Source organism: Carassius gibelio, chromosome A8 (genome assembly GCF_023724105.1).
Source record: "Carassius gibelio isolate Cgi1373 ecotype wild population from Czech Republic chromosome A8, carGib1.2-hapl.c, whole genome shotgun sequence".
In the NCBI taxonomy this organism is placed as follows: domain Eukaryota; kingdom Metazoa; phylum Chordata; class Actinopteri; order Cypriniformes; family Cyprinidae; genus Carassius; species Carassius gibelio.
This window is the reverse complement of record NC_068378.1, coordinates 23,631,144-23,650,010: the sequence shown is the minus strand read 5'-3', so window position 1 is coordinate 23,650,010 and position 18,867 is coordinate 23,631,144. Positions and strand designations below refer to the sequence as shown.

Below are 18,867 nucleotides of genomic sequence, written 5' to 3'. Positions count from 1 at the left end.
TATTAAAGTCATTTTAAATCATAACCTAACAATGAACAATATTTTATAGCACATACTAATATAGGTTAATATTATATATATATTTTTCTAAATTCATTATTTCAAGAAACATAAAAGATATTCTTTAAATAAATGATAATACATTAAAAAAACGTCTTGCATACACATCTAAAAAACACAATTTCTTCTATTACTCTGCATTTCTTCTTTTCTTTTCTTTTCTCTAGCTTCCTTCCTAATATACATGTTTAATAAATCTGTCATTGTATATGATGAATACTGCTGGCTCTTTGACAAATTGCCTTTGTTAAATGCATAAGTGTAAATTTCGATGTAATAAATAACTGAGCCACTCTTTTAATATAATTACAATAAAAACTCAATCAGTCAAGCTCCAAAATGACCAAAAAACAAAAAAACAATGCATAATAAAAGTTCTGATGCAACATGTTAGATCTGTGTGATAGATAGATTCATTTAAGCTACAGATTTAGGATGATGTCAGTTTAAATAAATGATGACAGAATTGTTCTTTTTGGGTGAACCATCCCTTTAAATCATTTCCAGCCTTTGAAATTATTATTATATATATATATATATTTTTTTTAAATCAAACCATTCATTACTCTGTAAAAGCAATACTCAAAGGATGCCGTTGTGAGGGTCCATGATAAACATGCATTATGAAGATGGTTCGGGCACTATACTGGAATGATTTTATGCTTTTGGAGTAGCATATCAAATTAAATCACCTGTGTGGAAGCGGAGGTCACAGACATGTTATCAGGAGTGACAGTGATGTCGACACACTGCTTCAGCTCCGTACTGAAGTGAAGCGGCTCGGCCCACTTCTCGCATGCTTCCTTTCTGGAGCACCTGGAAACAAACAAACCAACGGATGAGTAAACAGAAACACACAATAGCCTGCAGTCAGCGGTGCTGACTCGATAAGGTGTTTGCTGAGAGCAGTGGCCTGTCTCGTTCAAGCTTCAGTGAGCATGATTTTCCTTTTCCCTGTCCACTCAGACCAATGCATGTCAAATATCCACAGATATCCACAGTCCCCGCAAATGGATCAACAATACAAAATGCTTTTGACACTGCCGAAATGGAGCTCCATGAATGGACTCATATACCATGCAATGACAGAAATGTGTCGATTTATACATGCGTGTTACGAATGATAATGACAAGTAATGCGTCTCAAATAAAGGGAAAACTTTGTTTGCAGTAGCCAAGAAACATTAAAACCTTATAGAATGAATACTGCTGCATTAATATCTATCTGAATTGTGTGTGCATATCACTTCTAATATGGCTTATCCAATCAAATGTTAGAGTCAGAACCATATTTTTTATACAGTTTTGAGTGCCTTTGTTTAACTTAGATTGTTATAAGGTGAGGCTTGCCAATAATTACACATAATCTGATTTATTTCCAAATAAAACTAGAAAAATACATTCCCAAAGAAAATGTAAAAAAAATAGCAAATTGCTCATGTAAGACATCCAAATTATCCGAAAATATTTAAGCCATTTTAAGTTCAATTCACAGTAGATATAAACATACATGATGTTATACTCCGTTTCTACAATAAAAAAATACAGTAGTAAGTTTAATTCACTAACTTTAGCAAATGCCTCAGACATCGAACTAACAATGAACTACATATTTTAGAATTTAAAAACACGTTAATGTTATTTCTATTTTTTATTAATTATATTTGATTTATTAATACATTTTTAACATTGTGTTAATGTATTACGATTAAACAGGAGTAAATAATGATAAATACAAATTAATATAATGGATATATAAATATATAACAATAAACAAATACAAATTTATTTTATACTGATTTATTTGTGAAATCTTACAATATAAAATAATATAAATAAATGATATTGATTAATTTTATGTAACATTTACATATTCATAATCACTGTTGGGAACGTTACTTTAAAAAAGTAATTAGTTATAGTTATTACTTGTTCCAAAAAGTAACTGAGTTAGTAACTGAATTACTCTATAATAAAAGTAACTCGTTACCAGGGAAAGTAACTATTTGCGTTACTGTTTTTAAAAAAAAATTGCTATATGTCAAAGAATTAGTATTTTTTGAGCAGTTTTCACAAGTCAGTTGAAATGAGTAGAACAGACAGGTGTTCATACATAACTTTCGATATTTATTGCATGTCAACAGACAACAAGAGTTTTATCCTGCACTGTTGCGTGTGTGTGTTGTGTGTGTTTGGCGCCGCTGGCGCTTGTGCTTTCATGTGTGTAAAAACAGTGGCTCTGATTGGCTACCATGAAACACATGACTCTGCCTTAGCCAATAATAATCACTTATCTCGTTATTAACCCACCTCCTCACTCGCTGTGTGAGCCAGGGGTGCGTTCGGATTATACAAGTTATTAAATCAATGCATAGTAACGCACCGCATTTAACGTCCAGTAATGTTAACGGCGTTGTAAAGACGGGAAAAGTAATTAATTAAATTACCCCGTTACTGAAAAAAAATAATGTTGTTACCTAACGCCGGTTATTTCAAACACAGTTCATAATTTTGATTCATATTTACAATTTATTTACTTATTATTTTTACCCATTGTTGAAAACGTAATTGTTTAAACGTAACAGATTAATATAATTAAAAATAATAATAATAATAATAATGTTAAATTACTAATGAATTCTGTAAGAAATAGTTTTTAGATGATAGTTTGTGATACCTACTGCATTAGGTGATGTTCATGAATTCAGTACTAATTTAAAGTATTAACCAAAACTACTTTTACAGTGATATCCGATTATGGTCACACAGTGGACCTGTAGTCATGGAAAAATACAGAATCTGAAAAGTATAGGAGAACATTAAGGGTACTGATTATGTCCTAAAAGCAAAAGAGACAAGCACAGAAATCTGCAAGCGTATCAGGAACGTGTCCCAGATATGAAAGCATTCGTAAAACTGGCATGTTCATTAGACGTGTTAAGTGGAGTTAAAGTCACCAGTGCTTGTGTTAGACCACAAGCGAAGAGGGTTATGCTAATGTACACAAAGCCTCATCATAACCCTACTCCCTATCTTCAATTATTTCAATGCTTGCACCACAATTCTTGACACGGCACATTAAAATACACCAACTCCGCTCAAAATTAAGTCATATTTTAGTGACTTCAGTCCTTAATGCAACTATTGTTGATTACTGTTATGTGTCAGCAGCGAGAAGTACAGTATAAGCTGATGATGCATAACGAGGCGCACTAAATTAAATGCACTTTCATTTTGAGACCACTCCGGAGAGGCTCTAATAAAAAACACACACGGAGGAGAGATAGAGAACAAGCTGTAAAAGCACAGCCGCCCCGGATCACATCAAACACCTCAAAACTAGACACGTAGAAGGTAAATATTTACCAAAAGCCCAGGTATCTAATTCATCACGATGTCTAAGATGGCATTATTTTCCATCAGCGACAGCAAAATGCAGCATTTTTTACCTCCAGCGCGCCTGTCTGTCTGGGAAATGAAGCAAGCGCAGTCGATACTGACAATGCCATTATTCAACAGCAATGCACACGGCAGTAATGATTTGTTTTCCCTTAATTATAGCCATATGTCTAAGTAAAGAAAAAAAGAAACAGGAGCAGTCTTAATTAAAGAGATAGAAAAGGATATCTCTCAGTACATGCACCTTCAAAGCCTTCCTGCCCCGTTTTGCTTTCGTTTTTCACCCTTTTCCTGTATTTGTGAAATGAGTGTGTGTCCAATTAAACTGCACTTGTTTTTCTGGTGAACTGGAACTAATGTGATTTGTGAGATAACGCCTCCTTTCCCAGGTAGGGTGGTCCTGAGGTGGATCCCAGGACACAAATGAAGGTGACAACAATACAAGGTCCCGCCAGAATGTTTCCTTGAAGACAGTATTGATCCTTCTCGACGCGCAGCATGTACAGCAAGTGAATCAGGGATAGGAACTCAACAAGGGCTGTAAATTTCCCATGACAAGAAGCATACAGTGAAACAATGCCCGGTGTAAGCAGAAAGTCGTTTATCGGAGAACTTTGTTCAAAGTGACTTGTGGGATGGAGCTTTGGAGCAACTTTTGGTTAAGGGCTATGCTCAAGTGCACAGTGGTAAAAGTTCGAAACTTGGGGATTGAACCAGTAACCTTTGGATTAACATTCATAGACACAAAGACGACTATGTTAAAGTAATAGTTTACCCAAAAATGACAATCATGGCACCCTCATGATGCTTCAAACTCATGTTTTGTGTTTTATTAACTGCACTTAAATTTGTTTAACTTGAATGTTTTGCAATATATTAAATTCATTAATTTTGTTTAAATATTTATTATAAATACAAAAAATATTTATCTTCATGTATTCTTTCTTTTGGAGGTATATACAGTATGTATGTATGTGTGCGTATATATATATATATATATATATATATATATATATATATATATATATATATATATATATATATATATATATATATATATATATATATATATATATATATATAAACAAAAAGAAAAATACAGAAAATATGACTACTGTAAAGCCTGGTTCAATGCATCTTGACACACCAGGTACACTCTTGACATATCTTGACATTTATTATAAATGTCTTGCATGTCTGCATGAAGGAATGAAAACATTGAAGTTGATTCATATTCTATAAACACTTACTTATATATTTACTTTTTATTTTATCTTCCTCATTAGTTCCTCATCTACTCTGAGGAACACAAAGATATTACAAATAAAACAGCTTTTTACATTTAATGAAAGCACCAAAAAAGACAAAACAGCATCTTATTTGTTCCACATTGCTTACTGTTTTTTCATGAAAAATTCATTTTTGCACATCCACATATTTAAACTAGATGTATGAAAATGAATGGTGTTTGATCAATATCGTCACGCCTGGCACAATGCATCTTGTTTGCACCAAGTCTGAATATGTGCATGCATGAATTACACTTTTCACATTTATTCATTTGTTATAAACGTCTTGCAAAAGTAAACAAACAAAAGCTTAACATTTCGCTAATTTGCATATACATTTATTTACACTTCCTCCGAAGAGCACTAAATAATATTAGAAACAACAACAAAATCTGAGCTGATCTTTTCATATAATATAACCACAGAAAAGCACCATAAAATTGGTCCATTTGACTGGTTCACTCAAAATCTCATTTGCACATGCATATATTCATATGACGTTTGTAGTCCTTGACGTCAAATCTTGTGCAATGCCTCCTGACACACCAAGTCTTAATATGTGCGTGCACAAATGACACGTTTCACATTCATTCATTCATGAAACACATCCAACATGATTCACAGCAGTCATTCAGAAACAAGTGAACGAGATTTAAATCTGGTCTGTTTATCACACAAAGCTATTGTTTGACTTGAATATATTGCATGAATCATGTGGGCTACTTTAATAGTGCTTTTTGTCATTTTTTTCCCTGTATGTAAAACAACTACCACCATCTGGTCTTCCACAGTGGAAAGACATTTGCATTATTGATTAAACTAAGACTTGAATCTTTACCTAAAGTCCTAGTTCCATTAATGTTGTTCTTCTATGAGCCTCTCCATCTGAACTAGTCTGAGGAGCGATTGTGCAACAGTTCTCATTTGAACTGACTCATTTCTCCCCAGCTGAGAGCTTCACTCTCCGAGTACCAGCTTAGCTATTCCAATTTCTAAGAAATCTATTCCGCTTCCATATTCGGTGTTCTTCTTATGGGGATAATTCCAGGATGGTTTCCACTGGTCTCCCCTCATTCCAGTCCAAGTAATATTGCTTCATTATTTCTAAGGTCACATTGAACCCTGTGTAAATGGAGAACTAGGGCAGAAACAGGATGGAGATTTTGAAAACTCCAGTGGCCTTTCACGATGGAGGACTCTGATAACGGCTGTCTGAGGTGACTGGGTAGACAGATTGTTAAGATCGAGTGAAGGGTGAAAGACGGGGCGAGAGAAATCGATGGCGTGCATTAATTGATATACGTAAAGCACTAAGTGCTCTGAGAGTCAGTTGTGTCTCTGACTTTGATTAGCGAGAGGAACAATGGGAGAAGCGTCCACCTGTTTGAGGGAGGGCTTATTGACAAGAAAACAGTTTTTCTTAGTGCCTTTCAGGACGTCTGTCTGGTACATGACCTTTACGGTTCGCAGACATCAGTCATCAGCCATTTGAACATTTTTCTTTCACTTGACTTTCCCACTTGCTGGCAATCTTTCAGAAACATGATGTATTTGATGATTTGATGACACTTTCCACAGTACATTCTGTTCTCAAAAAGAGCAGAATTACATACATCATAAAGTTATGAAATATAAAAATGTTATTCTCCAGTTTGAGTGGAGACATTTTAACAAAGCATGCAGATGAATAAAGAAATACTAAAACTAAAATCTATCTATAATAATAAATGCAATGTGTATAAATTATTATAATATATATTAAATGATTATAAATAATTATAATAAAAACAAAATAAAATATTTAATATTTATAATAAATAAATATAATATTTATAAAAAAATAAAACAATATATTTTAACAATACAAAAAAATAAACTTTGTTTATATATATATATATATATATATATATATATATATATATATATATATATATATATATATTATACATGCATACATACATACACACACATATATATATATATATATATATAGTGTTTTGTAATGTAATGATCAATTTTTTTTGTTTATTTTCAGATTATATTTTATTCTAGTATGATCGATTTGATTTGTTCAAGACGCACACTTACTAAATATATGCATTTTCATTTGAAATCTATCATCTGTACCAATATTTCTGTACAATAAAATAAAATATATAATATAATATAACATAATATAGTAACATAGATTTATAAAACTTTGACCTTAATTTAGATGAACTTAAAGTAATAAAATAACTAAAAAGGACAAAAAAAAAAAAAAAACTAAAATGAAAAGGAATACAAAATATTAAAAAACTAGTAAAATAACACTATTTAGAAAAATTACTAAAGTTAAAATGAATTAAAATATAAAAAATATATAGTATATAGTAATATGTAAAGTAAAATTTTCATAGAAGTATTTTGTAGAAAATCTTTAAATATTTAATTAAACTTTTATATTCTTTTTGCATATTTTATCATATAATATCATAATACTATTAAAAATAACATTAATAAATTAATAAATTAATTTATTAACATATTATGCTTTATTACAGAATTTCCTAAAATGTAAGATACAATATTACGCAATAAAAATGATGTAGAAGTACATACCTTCATAACACACATAGAATATGTTTTTTAAATACATAGATAAATAATTTTATAAATTACACAGATAAATAAATAAAACAAACACACAAATAAATAAATAAATAAATAAATACACAAACAAATAAACCCATTATAAGGCTTAGTAATGTGTTTGTGTTACGAGAAGATGCTCTGAAACAGGTTTGAGATGAATAAACATCTTAATGATGTGTGTGTGTGTGTGTGTGTGCTATCAGCCTAGAATCATCCAGTCCTCCAGCACATTCAGCCAAGGGTCTCCAGAAGCGTGCTAGCTGTGAGTACACCTAGAGCCCTCAGTGAGGTCAACCAGTAAATGTGCAGACATAAAAAGAGCCAACCATGAATATATCATTAATAAACACTGAGGGACACTCGTGAGAGCTGCTAACAGCATCTACAGAGACCAAAGCCATGACAGATCCATCACATCAGATGAGCAAACCCAACTAGCACCACTAAAGCTTTTAACCACAGTCCTTTCTACCAGACACTGCACTGCTCATTTTCCCGAATCCACAAGAGCCCTTCGGTAGGAACAGTAATACAATAGAAACTCCACCAAATGGGACTGATTTGAATTACACTGCAAATCCAGCTTCCAGCTTCCAGCTTCCCCTTGTTGTCATGGACACAAACCATTTCCAGAGGTACACTTTGATGCTTTTTTTCCCCCCTGCCCCCTTCTTCTACTCGGCCTTTCTCTCTTTGCCTCGGCCATGTCGGAGAGTAGAAGCTAAAGAGCTCTTGGGGAACTGAATACAAAGCCAAGACAACAAGGAGAAGAATAAGATGCAGGTCTGTCCCCTCCTGAGCCAAAAAACGAGTTCGCTTTTGGCAGTGGCTGTTGGTGAAAGGCATCTCTCATGGCAACTGTGTTCAGCGCATTTCCCCAGAGGAGAGCGAGTACTGGCAAACAAAATGAGCTGGACGCCATGAAAGGCCTCAGAAACATGGGGTTACATATGTGTGTTTAACAAAAGAGGGCCACACGCGTTTATTAGAAGTTTGAACTGCCGATGAACCCTGAAATATATAATAAACAAACTCAGAAAATGAAATTGCATATATTTTGTAAGTGTGCGTCTTGAACATACCAAATCGATAATACTAGAATAAAATATAATCTGAAAAATAATAAATTATTGTGCATTACACTCATACACATAATATCTCTCTCTCTCTCTCATATATGTACCACACAAACATAATTGTATTATATATTGTGTATTATATGTTGTGTATACATTTTAAAATATTGTGTATTGTGTAACATTAATGTATTAAGTAGATATTCTATAACAATTTATTTTAATTAGAAAATAGAATATATGCATATTCTAACTGAATGGATATTACACAAAAATATGTAAATATTTTTGAATATAACTGTTAAAATATTTTAAATAATGGTTTATAAATATTATATTTATTTATTAGTAATATTAAATATTTAATTTATTTTGTTATTATTGTAAGTGAATTTATGCATATTTTATTGAATATAAAATTATATAGAGAGAATGTGTATACATACACATTATTTATTATTAACGATAATGATGATATATAGATGGATAAATAGATAGCTGGATAGATAGATAGATAGATAAAACAATTTCTTCTATATAGCTATTGTATTTAATTTTCCTTAATTATAAACAAACAATAAACCTGTAAATTGTATGAATAACATTCTAACATTTCAGTGTAGCAATACACAAACTGAGTAGATGTTTTGAAAATATCAGACTATTTCAGGACAAATATCACCCAAACGTTGAATGCTACAATAATTAACGTTCATAGGGAGGTTTGCTACAAACAAGGTTTGATTTGAGATAAAAAGGTCAGAATCTGAACATCTGCTCGACCAGCTTTTATATCACAGTGAAAACACGAGGCTGAGAACAGCGTCATCACAACGGGAGAAACGGAGATACATGCACATGTCCAAATATTAATTATATGGAGAAGGGTACTGTCTTGTCAACAAAAGAACATCATAACCGTGGGGTGTGCCAGTCTTTATTCAGCATTATGTGTGCTGATAAAAGACGATAGATCCACAGGACACCCACTACAAAGGCTATCTGGATTTGCGAAGCTGAAATAAACGAATACAAAAGGTTAAGAGCAATCGTTTCAGTAATTATAAAGCTTGTTATGGTGAGATGGGAGGGACGGGTGTACGTTTTTGAAGGCTCTTCTTGTTGGCTGTCATTGAGGCGAGAGAAAGACAATGAAACTGATGCGAATTAAAGAACTGGATAGAAAACTTTTTTTTTTTTTTACATTTCCAAAGCAACAAACAAGCCTCAGGATTTGAGGTATTACTCATACTCGTAACTCTAAGTATGAGCTACTGTAATAATGCTATAATAATAATACGAGCTAAGGGCTTGAGACTCGTGACACTCGCTCAAATATCACCTCCCCACTCTCTGTGCCGCTGGAGAGGAAGAACGCCAATCAAAAGTGAAACATGTATGACAGTATAGGTCAACCCACAGGCACACACACACACACATGTGCATGATGAGCAGTGCATTGTGGGATTGTCTGTTCTTCTCATTCTATATTACTTCAAACGTTCCTCAGAACACAGCAATGTGAAAGGATATGTCTGTCTAACCTCACCATTCTGTAAACGGACACCAGATGCAATTTAATTCTTCTCACCAGAATTTTACTTGATAAAATCACCTGTAACTGGAAAACTACAAAGTGAGAACAAAGGTAATCCGAGTATAAATGTATCTATGTGCAATGGAAACAATTTGAGAGAAAAGTTTTATAGAGGACAAGAAATCGCATCATTTATTCACCATCATGGCAGTACTTTTACTGAATCTTCAGCTATTAGTGGTGGTACAGTATTAATTTACTAAAAAGAACTGACACATTCTGGTTCCTCAACAATTGACTCTTATGAGCCGATTTTAATGAATCATACATTTGCTGCTTACAACTACTGTTATATTGACTTGCAGTAACTGACTGGCTGTAAAACTACATTTGTTTAGTAATAATTTATTTTTATTTATTTATTTTTTTAATCAAATTTACTAAACAGAACAAGTTTATAAGATTCATTCACTCAGGAACCAGATCACACTGGTTGTGCTTTACATGTTTGATTTGCTAAAAAAAAAAAAAGAACTCAAAATCTCAAAAAGATTGATTTATCTGGAATCAGACTACACTGGTCACACTGTATAGTCTGATTCCCAGACAAATCACAACCAGTCTATACCAAATCATTCATGAACAATTGACTCTTACAAGCTTACAAGGTTCATTTTAAGTAATTAAATACATACAGCACAACCAGTGTAGTCTGATTCCTGAAGGAATAACTCTAATGAACTTTTTTTCAGTGAATTGGACACATGCATATGGAAGCCTGTTTCTGCCACTGAATAAAAAATATTATTGGGATCTCACAATTCTTACTCTCTTTCCTCAGAACTGTGTGATATAAACCCACAATTGCAAGATATTAAGTCAGAATTGCAAGATATAAACTCACAAGTCTGACTTTTTTTCTCAGAATTGCATGAAATAACTTCACAACTGTGAGATATAAAGTCAAATAAAAACTCACAATTCTGACTTTTTCTCATTTTTATATCATGCAATTCTGACTTCAAAGAATTTCAAAGAATTGCAAGGTTGTGGGGAAGTCGTGGCTTTGTGGTTAGAGAGTTTGACTCCTAACCCTAGGGTTGTGGGTTCGAGTCTCAGGCCGGCAATATCATGACTGAAGTGCCCTTGAGCAAGGCACCGAACCCTCAACTGCTCCCCGGGCGCCGCAGCATAAATGATGGCCACTGCTCCGGGTGTGTGTTCACGGTGTGTGTGTGTGCACTGTGAATGGGTTAAATGCCGAGCATGAATTCTGAGAATGGGTCATCATAATTGGCTGAATGTAACTTCACTTTTTATATCTCACAATAATGACTTTTTAAGTTGCAATTATGTTATTATATTTCATTTTTTATTCAGTGGTGAAAACGGGCTTCAATACATGCAGCATTGATATTATTTTTAAAAAATTATTTCATTTTTTTTTTCAGTGCATTATGTTGTCAAGAATATGCTCTTCATCATTCATTAATTTATGTATTTATTTATTTATTATATAATATCATAGATATTAGATAAGATAAGGCCCATTAGATAAGATATTAGATGAGGCCAGTTATTGGATTGTATTTATTCCTAATACTTCGATATATGGGGTTTGTTCAAATCCAAAACCTTTAAAGCATTAAACATCATGAATGACACCTGTGGTGAATTTGAACTTGACAGAATATTAGAAATACATAAAAAGCCACAGTAATTACCTAAGAAACCCCCGATTCAACAACATAAAGCAATGATCAACAAACCAATGTGATGTCTAAGATCTCAAAGATAGCTCAGTTATTTTTTTTTTGACAGAAACCTTATTAGTATGACCTTCCAATCATCCCACTAATGCTTTAGTGCACAGGTCATTTATGAGTTATACAGCATTGTTTTATTTTAATTTGTTGAAACAGTTCTATTTAACCAGTGGGAGTTAAACAATCACCATGCAATATGAAACCGAGCTAATATAGTGAGATTCTCAGAGCTTTACTTTAATAAAACAGACTCGACAGCACTTGAGGCTCTCGTGTGCCGGTGTGTCTCAAGGCCTTTTCACTGTCAAAGCAAACAGTTTCCATAGACTCTGTAAAGTCGCACTAGTCTGAGCGGCACAAAGCCACACGGCAGACAGCGATGTATTGTCAGTCTTCTATGTATCCCATTGGCTGGACGGGTGACGAGCCGGGTTAGGTCAAAGGTCAGGTTCTTTGGAGTTTAGAAACTGGGTTTGCATGCAACGAACACGTGGGCCATTAAATACGCTGCTTTGCTTGATCTGCTGCTAATTGTGCTGTGCAGCGACTGTCACAAGGTCATGTACAATCTGGGGATATGCTATTAATATGCAAACAAATGTAATTTTCCAATGGGTGCGGTGCAGGCTTGCACTAATTATTCCATCAATCCCAGATTTACATCTTAATTAAAGATTTGTATCTCATTGAAGGTATGGCGACGGTGGAACATAGATTTTTTTCTCTCTGACTTTGTAAAACTCCACAATGGTCTTCACGGCACTACAGGAAGGCAGAACAAAGCAGTTTTATCACTTCTGGAGAACTTCATCTGTATCTGCGTCTATACACCGCTGTCAGAAGCTCGGAAACGCTACAAATGCTGACTCCGGATCCAATTTGTGCAACCAAACTCTTACTTGCTGTACAGATTTTTGCAATAGAGAATACAATGTTTAGTGTTTCTCTTGAAGCTTCCGATGACAATCCGTGATGAAGTACAGACACGTTTGTAATGGATGTAGAACGCTTGTCAAAGTTTTTAAATGTTGTAACTGTATGTAAATGCACTATTAGTTGTGATGTAAAATCTGACTGGATGAGCCATGTCTGAATCTGTTAAAAATATCACAACTATAGACGCTTTTAGTCTATTAGGTTTGGGTCATTTTTTTATGTAAGCATACTCTTAAAATACTCAAAATGAACTTTCATAAACTAACATTCAAAAGTATGGGGTCAGTAATATGTATTTTTCTTTTTAAGAAAATGTTATTAAATCGTAGATTTCTGAAACTTGATATTTTCACAGTACTACAGGAAGTCAGAACAAAAGCTGTTTTATCACCTCTGGATAACTTTATCTGTGTCAATACACTGCTGACAAAAGCTCGCAAATGTTATGACTGCTGACTCTGGATTCAATTTGTGTAACCGTATCCCGTACGATCCCTCTCGCTACAGATCCTGCTGACGAAAAGACAATGTTTTACGTTTCTGTTGAAGCTTACAATGACAACCCGTCACCCCCATGGCACGATCTCCACCGGTCCGGGCACACACACTTATGTCAAAACCTTTCCCATCTCTTACCAGCAAACACTCCAGAAATTAAAGAGTGTGTTCTGCGATCACACATGCCCTTCCTCCCCTGGTTTGACTGAACGCAGCCCACTCTCTGACGGGAGTTCATTCAGTACAGGAGGGAGCAGAAAGCCCTGATGACAGCAGATAGGCAGTGTGGGGTGGCGGAAAGCCAGCAACAGCCAGACACTTCCTGACGGCAGTAACCGGCCCCCATGACCAGCTGCTGCCTGGGGATCAACCGGAGGTAGAAATGATGGGAGCGAAAAAAAAAAAAGACTAGTGAAAATGTGGGAAGGCCTGTCACCTGCCAAGTCCTGCATGAGGTAGTTGAAATGGCAGCCATCAGCGACGTAGCGCTCTGATTGGCTGGTCTGGGCTCTAGAATTCCCTGAGGTGTCTTAAAGAGTTCATAAGTGAATCCTGAGTGGAAGGTAACGAAGTACAGACACGTTTCTAATGAACGCAGAATGTCAGTCTATTACAGACATAATTCTATTTTAAAAATATACAACAGCAAAATGAATAGTTGTGATCTGATTGGATGAACCATGTTTGAACAACCAATCCCTTTAAATACCACGTAATGCTTTATTTTTCTAGAAACAAGACATATTTTAGTGTGCAGAATAACTGTTCTGGGTCTGTGTAAGAGGAATGACATTGACTTACATGTTATGCAGGACACACCAGCCGCAGTGAGGATCCCCTGAGCCCAGACACGTCTCACAGCTGCTGTACTGAGAACAGCTCTCCACAGACAGACGACTCACCTGAAACACAAGACAAACATTAAACTGACATTCCCAACTCTACCACAGACAAACAGATCTCGGCTGGTCAAATTACACTGATTTGTTGACTTGATACTTAAAAAAATAATTTATTTTTGTGAATTGAGCACCTTATTAATCAGCAATAAGTAAAACACTTTAATATAAACAACAAATTCATTCATTAATTAATTTCAGATGCCTTATTTAAACAGCCTTCCTGACAAGTTTAGGAGGTCTTATGAGTCATGTTACCCATACCCTTCTATTGGAACATCTCTATAGAACATTATTATATGTATTTGGTGTAATGCAAAATGTGTTAATGCGGTTTAAGATAAAAAAAAAACACATTATTTTCCACATACTGTACATTATTGTTGCTCCTTTATGCCCCACCTTTCTGAAACCTGTCGTTTACAAAGCTCATCGTTCTGAAAAGCGAGGTGTGCTCTGATTGGCCAGCTATCCAGTACGCTGTGATTGGCTAAATACCTCAAGCGTGTGATGGAAATGCTACACCCCTTACCATACTGTGATGTCGTCTCCCAACTCGATGAGACAAAGACAATAAAACCCATTATAAACTACGCATTAATTGCATCCAGTGTGGACAGAACTACTGATTAAAATAACTTACTGTCTTTTTACGAGTTGCTTTATGTATCACACCACATAAACATAAAACTATATCGGAGAACGTCGAAAAAACAGCCAGGTGTGCAGTTATTTTCAGGGAAACACACAGTGAACATAGTTCCTGGCACCTAACTTGAATACATTACAGTTCCATATCATTTTGCGTAGTTAACTGTAATAACGGTCACGCAGTTTGCACAAAAAGGTGTTGCCAGTACTGCCCTGACGATTTTATCAGTTAACCTATAGTGTAGCAATGACATTTCTCACTAGTGAGGTAATAACAGCGCTATATTGAGACGCACAGGGGTAGCCTTATTCACACAAGCTCTCTCTCTCTCTCTCTCTCTCTCTGTGTGTGTCTCTGTCTCTCTGGCACTCTTAGAAAAATCACACGTTAGCAAAGGAGGCACTGGATGAGATGCGGAAGAAATAATCCTATTCACAATAGCGATTTAAGTTACTAAAATCGGACAAATCTCTTTAAGTATATCATCAGATTGATGTCTTGAGGTGAGGTAACCGAAGTATAAGCAGAATAATTGACTCCGGGCCATTTAATTATTCACATTTTTTTCCCTAATAATTCAACGACCAGTCATCAATTATTCCTTACATAATTAATACTCATTATTAATGTGTTTTAATAGTTCATAAGATAATAATTTCCAACTAAAGACCAAATAATTTCATTAACAAAAAATAAATAAAAAAAATTTAATCCCAGATTTATATTTATATAATCATAATAATAATAATAAATGTAAATATTTTCCCACACAAAAATGTTTAAATATAAAAAATTTAATAAATATTTCTTTAAATAAATAAATACAAAATACAGCACATACATACGTATACATAGTATTCAGATCATATGGCCCTAAACTGATGCTTTAAGTATGATTTGACTGTTTTTGGTGCCTCATTTCTATTTAACAGTCATTCAATCAGGTTTAGCAATTTGAGTCATGTGACCCATGCCCTGCCATTGGCTATAATCCCCACTGGCCCAAGTAGAGTCTCTTTCAACCCTAGAGCTCAGTAGTTACGCCGGTTCTCAACACGTGCCCTCACTTAAACCTCTCGTCATCCATCTGAAACACACAAACAAGTTCAGCTGCTTGTAAACACTTTCAAACATTCAGGCTTTTCCTTTACAGCAGGGCAGAGCGGAACGACAGAGCATCAGCACAGTCAACTCATGCGGAGGAAAGAAAATATCATAAAAAAGCACAGGGGAAACTCATAAAAGAACATGATGTCCAGGGGACTGTAATAGAAGTGCTGCAGATGTGAAGATTTGTACGACAGAAACACCCTCGCCAAACAGGCCAGGCGTATTAGAAAAATTAATCAGCTCCTAAAAACAGCAGCTTATATAAAATGATGATGGGAGTTGGAGAGAGTGGGAGGTCTAGGACAGAAATAACACGAATATATTAAATTAAAAGAGTGGTTTGTGGATCAAAGTTGGTGTGGGCTGTCGCAGTCCCAATGATTGGCTTCCTTAAGACGCAGAAAGAATAAAAAAAGCCCCAAACCCAAAAGCAGTTGTTTTTGAAAACCGCCTTTAGAAGCTATAAAAATGCTCTTTCCATGAAGTTGTAATCGCCTTTGATCACTGGCAAGATTAGAGTTAAGAGTGAGAAAAACAAGAACTGTGGAGAAAAAAAAACACCCACCCAAAAGGGATACGGCTCGGCTTTCAAGTGGATCGTAGCTGATGGCTCCTCTGCATTCTGTGCGTGTGTGTGTGTGTGTGTGTGTGTGTTTGAGGTGTAGCCTGTTGGCTAATTTATTCTGCCACATAGCTATGCATAAATGTACAGTTTTATAATCCAGTCCAAACATCTGGATTGGTCGAAATTGACTTTATTTAATTTATTTTTGCCCCATGAAAAACTAAGAAGTCTCTTATGCTCAACAATTAACTTGAACAAAACTACAGCAAAAACAGCAATATTCTGACATTTTATTACAATATAAAATTACCTTTCTGTTTGAAAATATTTAACAATTTCTCCAGTCTTCAGTGTCACATGACCCTTCAGAAATGATTGTAATGTGCTGATTTGCTCGAGAAACATTTCTTCTTATTATTAGTGCTGAAAAAGTTGCTGCCTAATATTTCACGACACATTTTTCCAGGATTCTTTGATGAATAGAAAGTTCAAAAGCACATAGGAACACAAGCGAGTGATTTTTGTGCGTGCTCAGTATATTCTGTCAGGAACGCTGTGTTTTGGACTGTCAGTGTTTGATGGATGAGTACAATGGTAGATAAATGAAAGGCTTCATATCTCTTTCTCTCCAATGGAATGGCAGCATTACCGGTGCAATTCACAGAGCAGGATGGTAAATAACGACACCGCTCTGAAAACTTGGCAATCCTAGACCTTTTACAGACACACATCGGAGGGCTCCGGGTGGCAGCAGGCCATTTTGCGAGCAAATACACTCTTGCCTATCTGTGCACCTGCCGCAAATGAAATATTCAAATCCACAGACTCCAGCGGTCAGTGCAGTTTATGAATTATTGACTCTTGGTGATTCATTCACATTTCTTATTTCATGAAGTGCAGAGGGCATGGTGTATCTACACACGGATTCTGATTGGTGGAGAAATGGTGAGTTAATCAGTGACGACCCCTAAGTAAACAGCACCCTAGTGAAAACTATGTCCAAACTAACACTGAAGTCTGAATAAGTAGGTAGTCATTCTTAATCAACATCAAAACAAACAGAAAAAAAACAGCAAAAAAAAACAGCAAAAAAAATTATATATATATATATATATATATATATATATATATATATATATATATAAATTTTATATATAAAAATTAAACAAGATTAAATAATAAAATAATAAAACATAATTGCTCAATGGAAATTATATTAATACCATTAATATAATATTAATACCAGACCTTTCCAATAGAAAAACCTTTTTGAAAAAGCCAGGTTTGAAAGTGTTGTGTTTGGAACAATCATGAACAATAAAAATCCATACATAAAAAGCAAACCAGACCAAAATAAACTGTTTTATGAACTTTTTGATGTTATTTTTTAAATGACAAATTAACAGTACGCTACAATCCAAAAAATAAATAAATAAATAAATTCTGCCATCTGCTGCAGTGAGGTACTAAAGTTTTTATGTGTGAATTAAACAAAGAATTCAGTTTCCAGCTGATATCTGCTTTTCTGTCTCATAAATGGTGACATTTGACACCTCATGATGAGAAGCAATCAATTGGAGTAGGTCTGGAGTCATGAATACTCAATCTCGTCAAATAAAGCCCAGTTTAACCCCTTGGCTGCTGTTTTCATATTGATACGCCCTATCTAGCAGTTTAAGACCTCTGCATAATGAAGAGCTTTTAATCAGCACAAGGTCTGATCAATCAGTCGAGGGCCGTCTGAAGCTGTAGTGTGAAGAACATCCCTTCAGTTCTTAACACAAATATCGATGTCTGGAGCTTTAACACATGAGTGAGTCTTTTGTGGGAGTGTGACAGTGAAAGAGGGAGACACTATTAATCTAGCCCCACACTTGTGTTTACTGTGCCTCCCTGAAACACTGGGAACTATCCAGAACCGAGCAACAACACTCCAGATGATGTCTTGTGCTAATACTTATATATGTTCCTTCAAACTGTGGGACTTCCAAAGAAAATAAAACACTTTATTCACACTAGTTTCATTTCTTTAGTAACAGAATCTAGTAGTATACATACATGCATCAAAGGATGCAATCTGCCATTTCGAACATATTCAAAATTATATATTTTGTTTGAGGTGGAAATGACGTTTTAAACATTTAATTTAACTGCAGATTTCAGTACTAGGATTTTATAAATAAATACACAATATTAAATTTACAACACTTTTTTGCATTATTTGACCAAAGTTTAAATTTAAATTAAATATTCTGTTTCCAAGTGATTTAATAATAACATAATTATATATATATATATATATAATTATAATAAAATAATAATAAAATGTATACATAACTTTACTTATTAAATAATTATATACTTAATATATGTATACATTACATTATTATTTCACTTTGTTTAGATCATAATAACTGTAAAAAGTAATAGTGATTGATTTATATTA

The 18,867-nt window shown here is 34.4% G+C and overlaps 1 protein-coding gene across 2 annotated transcripts in view; it reads right to left on the bottom strand.

Moving 5' to 3' along the window:
* The window catches only part of LOC128018939 (plexin A3-like), a 157,355-nt gene that overhangs the window by 71,546 nt on the left and 66,942 nt on the right, over nucleotides 1-18,867 (bottom strand). For both annotated transcript variants that reach the window (XM_052604834.1, XM_052604835.1), the window contains exons 5-6: nucleotides 13,997-14,097; nucleotides 753-876 (exon numbers count right to left, since the gene is read on the bottom strand). In XM_052604834.1, coding sequence (XP_052460794.1) covers nucleotides 753-876; nucleotides 13,997-14,097 — 225 coding nt within the window. The remainder of the gene's footprint in view (nucleotides 1-752; nucleotides 877-13,996; nucleotides 14,098-18,867) is intronic.